Below are 10,500 nucleotides of genomic sequence, written 5' to 3' on the forward strand. Positions count from 1 at the left end.
ATAAAGGTACCTTTTTTCCTTAAAAAGTACGGAACACTGAAAACGGAATGGGATCCTTATGGAAAGGAACGGAACCCTTGTAGGATCATTTTTTTGTTCGTTTATCCACTCGTCAAGAACATTTATCTCGAGATCACGTGGAGGTAGCAAGTTGAAATCAATGTCAAATATTCTACCACGTCCTTTGAAACTGATATAATCAAGCTTTAAAGTCAATGCAATAAAAAGATACGCTCGTGTATCGGGTTTTGTATGAAACTCGCCGGGTAAGCAAAAACTTAATTATACTTCTCATAGATTATAAAATTTGGTAAAAAGTGAGATTTTTCAATACAAATGATAGAAAAAAATCCAAAAAGTAACAATTTATAGATATTTTATAGAAAAAAAAACATTAATGCTTACGTCCGCAAATTCAAATTTGGCAACTTTTATATACTCGCCATACAATCAATTCATCATAATTATAATCCTGAAATTGGTACGGAACCCCTTGGACTTGCATTCGACCGGTTTTTGGTATTTAATATTAATAGCTCTTTACAAATGATATAATAAAATCTTATAGAAATAAGGTATACTCGTAAACTATCAGTAGGTATTCCTAAGAATAACGTCCACAAATAGATGAATACATTGTCTTTTTAATTTCTTTGTGTCTTCTTCAAAGTATTAGGATACAGGTACACCTTTAAGTAGAAGTTTATAATTATATAATATAATTGTGACCGCAAAAAATACACGCAGAAAGAGTTTAGTTTTTTTATAATATATTTTTTAAGACGGGTTATAATAAGGTCATTGTAATGTTTCTGTTACGCCTTCATAAAATGTTTGTACGAGTATAATAGATAATCAAAGTTCTATTCTGACTCAAATGAGTTAGTGAAGTTTTCGTTTGTCGTTCGTTTGTTTAAAAATCAATATTTTTCTCTCTTTGGAAAATAGAGAGTTTTTCGTTCTTAGTGACGGTACATTATTTAAAGACATTTGTCAATTCTATTTGAAATTTCTATTCGAGAAACGTTAAAAAATATCAAATAAAAAAGGGAAAAAAGATCGTTCATCGATGGAGTCCAAGTCAATGTTACAACGTGTTTGTTTTATATATGCACTAGCGACCCCCTTGCGGGTTCGCCCGCTTTTACTACTGGATTATTCATATAATGTATGTTTGCAAAGCACTTAAGATAATGTGAAAATTAATTAAACCCTAATGCAACCCGCATTTTCGTAGTTTCAATAAGGATTTTGTAATTGTTTTACACAGCAAGGATTTTTTAGTAGGTACCGTAATTTTAAATCTGTGCTACTAATCTTTTCAAGTACTTATTAAAATATATTTAAATGACTATTTTTAGATAGTTAAATAACTATTTTTAAACGGAAGAAATTATAAACAAAAGTCTACCTACTAATAACTACTACAAAAAATATATCGCGCTGAAATAATACATTCAACTCCAATTATCCAATACGTGGAAACGCATCTAAATCTTCGTTGCTATAGAGGCAGGCGGGTTTTTTTTGCTTGTGGTTAATGCTGAAGAGGGTATTCTGTGCCACATGAAAAGCAAGCACTACGTGGCTGCCTGTGAGGAAAATTAAATAGAATGCATCGGCCGGGAATCGAACCCGGGCCGCCCGCGTGGCAGGCGAGCATTCTACAACTGAACCACCGCGTGTAAGGCAGGCGGGCGCGGCGGACGCATGGCGACTGGCAAGTCGTTTCGCAGCAAGGATTTTTTGATATTGTAACAACTTCTAAAGTACTTATTGAAATGAAAAACAGTAAAAGACAGTTTTGATGTACATTAAATAGCCAACGTAACTAATATACTTATTTATATGCTGAGAGTAAGGGATAAGTAAAACTTGAGTCGATACAGCTGAAGTGTCAACGGCGTAATGTGTCAACAATTAAATGCGTTTTTCTCTAAAACTATTCGCAATTTCGTAATTGTGTAAAAAGCTAATTTTATCTTCGTTTAACGTAGAAAATTAATAAAGTATTTTAAAAGATAAGGATTAATACCATTATGGAAAAATATCCCTCACAATAAAAAATATATTGAAATAATAATTTTTAGACAGAAAAATAATCACTGCACGTTATTCTTAAAAGATACGACTATGCCGTCACGGACTTTTTTGTAGATCTTATTAAGAGGAACAATACTCCAGTACATTTTTTCCTGTAGTACTTACCATTAAAGCAGCGCATGCGCGAAAGTGTCTCAACGGGTAGGACTTTATTCATATTTATCGTATTTATGTTAATTTACATAAGAATGTACAAATAATAAACTATATATAAACCTTCTACGAAAAATACTCGACCTAATGGTGAAAACTGCAACAAAATCCGTTGGGTGGTTTAGAAGAAGAAGAGTTAGAAACAACAGACAGACACGAAAAGCGACTTTGTTTTATAAGATATAGGATAGGATAGGATATGAAAATATTTGAAGTCTTAGTTACCTAAGATTAATTACAAATACACATATTTATTTACTAAATTTATTAAAACAAATTATAATTTTTACTTATTTAATAATTATTAATTTAATTATTAAACGTTAAAGTGCGCGACAAATGGGCGAATAACTTAATATCAAACAAACTGGTTTCGATGATTCTTTTACTGCAAAGGATACAATTCAAGGGTAGTTTGATGAGAATTTGGTTAGGTTTTGATTAAGGAATCCGGCGGAAGTCGGTATTTTTTTGTTAAAATTTGTAATTATTTAACAATGTATTTGAAACAGAGAGTCCAGACACTAAATAAAGTAAGGCCCAAATCTAAAGTAAGACGTGATTTTATGCCTTTCATTATTCCACTTTGCGAAGTGGCAGAAACAAAAAAACAAATGTCTGTAAAAAATGACACACACAGTCCATCTTGACAACTTATCACGTTAAGAATATTAGTAAGATTTAACCAAAACCAGTTTCTTAAGTTAATAAAATATGCTAATCTGTACATAACAAATTGATCATAAATTACATCAGTAAGCATTAGTTATACAAAATAAATAAAACTGTCGATGTTTTTGAAGGTTTATCATTTATGTATCCAACTTGTTAGGACCGTGTAAAAAAGTTAAAAGTTCTTATTAGAAGTGAACAAAAACAAATAAGGACAAGTGTTATTGAAATTCTCAAAATATACCTATTAGGTAGACTGGCGCTCGCAATTTTATTTGCGTATTTACGTTTTTTCCACTAACGGGATAGCCAGAAAACCCTCAAAAACTGTTGTAACGATATTATTGTTACTAATACTCTGAGATTTAAAAATCCAATTTTACCCGTTACTGAAGAAATTTGAAGAAATCTTACTTAGTGTAAGCCAAATTTCTCTCTCTATATGTGCAGTAGCTTCATCTTTGCCTGACTGCCAGTCCATCAGTAACGGACTGAAAGCAGTCTGGTTTATCATCCTGACATTTAGCGTGACTACAAACGTGACGGTTGTGGGTTCTCATTCGAAGAAATGAATAGTTTTCTCGTTCTGGCGTCTTGTATTTTAGATACATAGAGAAGTTAAAAAAAATAACTACATGCCCAAGTTTCAACTAATATTTCATAGTTTCGACTGTGTGTGTGTGTGTGTAACTCAGTAACAGATTGCTAGAGTGAGATATTTTGTAATTATTCATCTATTATTCTATATATATCTATATATCTAGATATGTAGATAGATTTCCTTATAAGGAAAAGTAAATAAAAAAATATGATTCAACTTTTTGCTACAATTCTCATGATTAATTCTTAAGCAATAATTATATTATTGCTTAAGAATTAATCTATAAGATCTATAAGATCACAGCATTAAATAGATAAAAAAATATATATGAAAAAAAAAATAGAATTGGAAAAACTAAAATTTATATTATTAAGAAAATACTTCGTGGCGCTGAGGCGCTCCTTCTAACTGTAAATGCGACGGTTGTGGGTTCAATTGCCCCTCTAGGAGATGAAATTAGGGGGAAAGTGTGAAATGAGTGTCTTAACGCTAGGTTCCCTCTGTCTTCCTCCTATACTATCATTCTCTACCCTTCTATGACAAAAATAAATCGAATTTGACTCGATATTACAATCGTTCATTTTATAAGAAATGAATGAAAATAAAATATATATTTATATTTAATAAAAAAATGGATTAGAAAAAAATGTTCATAGCCTGTGAAGTACACTCCAGAAAGATCTGGGCTGCGCTTGTATTAATCGTTTTTTATGCATTTTATATTCACACTATGTGTTTTTAGAATATTTAACTTTGTTTAGTCTATATTCACCCTGTATACCGTATATAGTAAACAGAAGGATCCTAGTACGACGATCAATTCTCAAGGTATTGCTTTATCTTATTACCATTGCAAGGAAACGAAAACAATTAATACTTTCCCCTCCCCCTTTCCATGTGGAAATTGAACCCATAACCGTAGATATACATACAGACGCTGTACCGCTGTGCCACGATTACCTCATAAGTTACTCAAGCCTAACAAAAACTATAAAAAAACAAGCGAAGGTAAAAAAATTAAGAGATCACAAAAACTTAAAATAAAAAAATAAGAGACGAAAGCGCGGATGAAAAAAATCCGGTACAAAGAAAATATTTTAACAGTTTTTAATTAATAGTCTTTTTAGTTACTAAAGAAATCACAAAAAATCTTGAGGTTTTTTTCTATCGGTACCTACTACATAAAGTTTTTAAAGTGATATAATATTATGATTTATTACGATTTTGACATATGGACGTAATATAAAAAGACTTTTTTTGTCGATGTGGAATAATGGCTATTTGGTCCCATAAACATTTTATAATGTTAAATTATAATGTTGCTAGAGTCACTGAAGAGTTTTATGAAAAATAACTCAGCTTCACACTGTATCCCACACATAGCAGGGTAGGCAGAAGAAACCTAATATTCTTCTAAAGATTTCTTTCTCTATTCTGGTCATTCCGCCAATTTCTGGAGGCATCGCGTGAGTGGCGGGACTCAATGAAGATTTTTATATATAAAGATTACATAGAAAAAACTTATTTATTTGCCAATTTAATGGCATGCTAACAAAAACCGCGCCATGTAGAATGTCCCAGCGAGGAGATACCTAAATGATAAATTGCCGACAATCATAACAAGTGTATAACACAATAACTGTCCGCAACTCCCACCTTCATTGATTTATTGTTGTCCGTTGACCCTTGTGGCCTCTAGGTCTCTAAGAGCACTATAATATTTAGTTAACCTATTAGTTTTAGTAATTTTCATTAAAATTTCTCCTTTTAGCGGTAAATCTATAGTAATAATAAATAGAAATTACAAAGCAGCTAACTCTAGGTTCCCTCAGCCTACTTTGCTATATGCGGGATACAAATATCGAGTTTATCTATTATTTATATTTTTTTTTAGCTATACAGAATATTCCGCACATAGCAAGGCTTGGGGAACCTGGGAACATAGTGTAAAGACACTCACTTCACCGTTTTACTACGGATTTCGAGACACTGCGTATATAGCAACGAAACTTTTAAAATATTATTCGCGCGTTCTTTTAATATTTTCAAATACTTCCATATGTTAAAAAAAATAGCCCTTCAATCATTCCATTAACCATGGGTTGACCTTCTACTGTGACGGAGAAGTCGTTTGATGATGATACAAAAACTCAAAACATGACCTCATTTATTTAATTATATATGACCAAATTATTTATGTCTATTATACTTAAAAGGCTTCAAAGAATAAAAACATAATGATTTATACCTTAACATTAACGTTTCTTTTGCATCTATAATATACCTACTCATATAATTTAATAAAAAGAAACTAAAAAAACATGATTCAGAGTATGCTTATGTCATATTTTTTTGGCCTCATTATTTTCCTGTACATAGCAAACAAGGTTCCTATGATTCCTATTCCAGTGCTTCACTGTCCATCCATTTCTTAATGGGAACGGTGTCCTCTGGTTACCGTGCCATGAGCGGGATACAGCGTGAAGCAAAAAATAAAATCACGTCCGAAGGTTTTGTTTGCATTAACTTAGAGGATTGATATATATGTGCTTCAAGGTACCATAGACTTAAATATTTGATATTAATCTCAGCTTGATATAAATGGTCTTGACAGACAGATCTTTTTTTACCTTTTTTTACTTTTTGAGGTACGAAACCCTAAAAACAAAAGAAATCAAGCGCGCAACCGTTGCTAGTACAGTCACATACTATGTATCTACTAAATAGTTACCTTCAATAAAATAACAATTATTTAAATTGTATGCAATGTAAAGAAATTATCCAATAACACCTCAATAAATCCTGTGTAAAGTTCTAAGAAAAAATAACTGCATTTTATTAGAATAATAGTTTTATTAACAAATCTTTATTATCGAGGAAAGACCTTAGGTATTACTTAAGCAATCTCCGGGTGACCTTAGACCGCTATTAGACTAGATACGACAATGTAATACTAGATCTCTTGAGGCCAGTCGTGGCACAGGGGCACAGAGTAACTGTGAAACGCCGGTAATCGAATCCACAACTATTTAAAAAAAATGTTATTGGGAACCTTTATTAACCAAAAATAACCCAAAACAATGATTTTTAAAATTTTTGTTTCTTTGTCCGTTCGTCTGTGCGTTTGTTATCGCTAATCTCAATCTCAAGAAAACATATAGGGTTTATTTTATTACAATCGGTTCATAAAAAAAAAGTAGCCCCGCACGGGCCCACTAGTTTTAAATAAAAATAAACAATATCTTTTTATTAGATATTCTGAAAATTAAATATATTTTAATTTCGAGACTAACAAGTGTCTTTTAAAACAGGAAATTTAATTCAATTCCATGTGAAACCGCCGGAAGCTACTAGTTAGCGCAGAATTTGTCGAATTTGCGCAGTATTCTGTGTAACACGTATTACGACGATACGTACCTGTATTTTGCTTAAATTGTTCTAAACATTAAGTTGTTATTTATTTTACCTTTATTTAAGTGAATTTCTCGCATTAAATCATCAGTGAGCAAAAAAAAAATTGTGCCAAGATTCTTCTATTTATAAATCATACCATTATATTAATATTATAAGGCTGAAGAGTTTGTTTAGTTGATAGTGCTAATCTCGGAAACTATTGGTTTGAATGGGAATTTCTTTTTATGTTTTTTTAGAGTTGATGTATCGAGAAATTTGTATGTCTTCATTACAAATCTTTTCGATGTAACTCATTGTACTTGCTGAATTTCTTATTTTTTTCATCACTTCTTCCGCTTCTTCCGCTTCTTGCGGGCGAAGCCGCGGATAAAACTTAGTGACGATTTTTTTTGCTGTTTATATCTCACACATAGCGGGGTAGGCAGAGGGGGACATAGAGTTAAGATACTACGTTCCTCTTAATACACTTTGATTTCTCACTCTCCGCCAAATTCTGGAGGAATTGCGTGTTGAATGGTGGGTTTTAACCAGAGCAAGGATATGAAAATATTAAATATTTAATTTCCTCGAGAGGGAATCGAACTCACAACCTACGCGTTTACAGTTACGACCTGACCTCTAGTGACTAATATATGTAATTAACTTAGACAATTTAAAAGCTTAAGTTTTCCATGTAGAATTTTATTTAGCTTTTGAACTTTCTAGTGTTTGTAACAAGTGAAAATTCGCAACAAAGGTCGATGAAAACGCTGCAAACTGAAGTAAATATTAAAGAAATTTGGCACTTTCTCGCGCACGCGTACTTTTGTAGGTACAGGGGGTAAACACAGTCCTGTCATCATGTTGGGGGGGACACGTGTGGTGTGTCCAAAGTGAAGTGATTTTACAATGCTTTCTATAATATTCATTGAAAATCTCAATTGGTTAGTGATATTTTCAGTCGGTTCTTCTTTATCTTTATCTATAGCTGTATATAGCGTTGTTTTAGTTTGTGTTAGTTCTTGAGTTGGTAAAAAAGTTTTTTTCTTTTGCAAACGTAGTCGTATTATATGTTAAATAGTTATGTTTATGTGATATTTTTGTAATTTTGTGTTAAATTTACTATAGATATTAAGATTTTGACACATCTATATGTTTTTTTAACATTGTACACATTGGTTTGGCTTAAAGTAATCTAAAATATTTGTATTTTATTATGTAAACATTATAAATATAGTAAGATAGTTTAGATTTATTTTTTCATTTCATACTTTTTTACTTACTTTTACCCTTTTTACTTTTTTCATTTCATACTTTTATTTATTTAACAGAAAATACAAAAAAAAAGTGACAGTGGCCTTGGAGCTACGTTCAGAATGGTACAGAATCACCGCATTGCGCAGACTTCAAATGCAACTAACTTCACACGAATCCAAACAAAACACTAGAAATTTGTATGCAAGTATTTTAGTAGAAATTGTTGTAAATATTGTGAAAAATTGTGAGAAATATTGTTTTATCTTGCTTTTATCGTTTAATTGTTCTATATAAGTCTTTAATTTGGGCGTGAGAAAAGCAAAATTGCTTGAAGGGTAAGTTCGATAGTGATTGGTTAAATATATACTTGTAATTTAGTATTGTAAATTATTGATATGTAAAATATGGTGAAGAGTGCCTATAATACGTATGTATTTTTTTAAAATGTTATATATAATCAAAAGTATTAAGAATATATAGTTTATGAACTACTTCAATGTTAATATAATGATTGTGGAAAATTTGTAATGACTTTTAAGTGAATGATATTTTTAGATGATTTTTATTATAATAAATATTGAGGAAATCATTGAAATATCTCGAATACAAGGTATTTTATTGGTTACATAAATATAAATATTCTGTATTTTAAATATAAAGTGCTTTTAATACTCTACTTATAGTTACAAATGAAAATTGGAAATTAACATCTATTTTTAGATTCCATTTAAACATTATAAGAATTACGTAAATATATTATTCATAATCGTGACGCCACCGTACATTGACATCAATTAGAAAAATAGCGCACTTGGCGTTGCCTGCACTGCGCTCAATCGATCGTGTCACCGCGCATGCGCGCCACCCCCTCACACGTCAGTGGTGCCAGGTCGCGAGAGGTAGCTGGTCTCCGCCATGCCGAAACCCACCCCCGTCGAGGATCTGATAATACCACCGCAAGACCAAAAAATATGTGGAACGATATGTGTTTGCCAAATGACAGCAGTTCTTAGCTGCGTGGCCATTGTGTATCTGACTGTAGCTATATACATGCCTTACACTCGAGCAATCGCTTCAGGAATCGATCCTACACCGATTATGTGTACAACAACAAGGGCGGTGAACAAAGAGAATTGTGATTGGGGCTCCTGTGGTGAATGGTGCTTGAGCAAAACATCTGGAGCATGCATTCAAATCTATGTAAACGTTAGGAAGAATGGATCATCTTTGCTTTTATCTGAGTGCGGTAGTGCTGCAAATAAAACTTGCTACGGTATCGACCAAGAGAACGCAAAGAAGTATCATTGCATCAGAGATGAGTGTAGGAACTTGACGGGCACTTTCAATTGTACTGAAGGAAAGTGTATAAATATAACCGACGCTTTTGAATGCGCCTTCAGGGACACGGATCCACCGTTAAAATGTTCTGGCAGAAGAGGAAAAATAACTTGTATAGACGTGCACGGGTTGTTCTCTTGTAGTCGAGGCACTTGTAGGAAAATAAGAACACCATATAATTGCGATCGTCGCTGCGTCGATATCCCTACTCGTAATAAAAATGTAATAGTGTTAAGTGGCGATAGAGTTTTTCTAGCTAAATGTGCTAAATTAGCTCAGGAAGAAGGAGGTAGTGTGGTTTGGACAGATGCAGGTGAAGAAGTCCTTATGCTGTCATGTCATGCTGTTCATAATGGCACTTCAGGGGTGGTTGCCATTGACTGTATTAATGCAGCCTTGTTGCCACGAGTAGAAATTGCTGATTTGACTAACTTTACCTATTTGCAATATTTATATACCATGAGAGCTGTACCTAATAAATCAATAGCACCATCTGAATTAGATTTAACATTAGCCAACGACAGTAGATTGATGATTAACTTAGAAGGATGTGTCAACACACTTGCTGATGAATGCAAAGATTTCTTAAAAACATATGGTCGTGATGGCACAGATCATAACGCAAAAGCCAGATTCCCATGTTTCTATACAGAAAACAATCCAGATACAGTTGTGGCTAGATTCGATTTAGACGCCACCTATCGTCAATTTATCGTAGCTTTGCTACTTCCGACAGTTTTAGTGGTAGTTTCGTGTATTACTTTGATGTTGTGTCAAACAACAGTAGAAGTGGGTGAAGATGCTAAGATGAGATTCAAAGTATGCGGTAGTGCATCATCAGAGAAGCAAACTACACCGAACGATCCTGTGTCTCCCCTCTGAGATCAGTCACGTGAGCTATTGACTAAATTATAAATATAGGATTATATACTAATCTTTATCAGTTACCTATTTAACAATATGCAAAATATATGTGACTGTTA

The 10,500-nt window shown here is 32.7% G+C and overlaps 1 protein-coding gene across 1 annotated transcript; it reads left to right on the forward strand.

Annotated features, from left to right (window-relative positions):
* Positions 1 to 9,094: 9,094 nt before the first annotated feature.
* Teh3 (tipE homolog 3 phospholipid transfer protein) lies at positions 9,095 to 10,399 on the forward strand. Its single transcript, XM_085190033.1, has one exon. It carries the CDS (start codon positions 9,095 to 9,097, stop codon positions 10,397 to 10,399), a length of 1,305 nt encoding a protein of 434 aa, XP_085046159.1.
* Positions 10,400 to 10,500: the final 101 nt, after the last annotated feature.

This window comes from Heliconius melpomene, chromosome 9 (assembly GCF_056956725.1).
Source record: "Heliconius melpomene rosina isolate 202511_hmr_F chromosome 9, ASM5695672v1, whole genome shotgun sequence".
NCBI classification, from domain to species: domain Eukaryota; kingdom Metazoa; phylum Arthropoda; class Insecta; order Lepidoptera; family Nymphalidae; genus Heliconius; species Heliconius melpomene.

Bases quoted from the DNA above. Each gene is read 5' to 3' on its own strand.
- Teh3 (XM_085190033.1), top strand. From the start codon at position 9,095: ATGCCGAAACCCACCCCCGTCGAGGATCTGATAATACCACCGCAAGAC.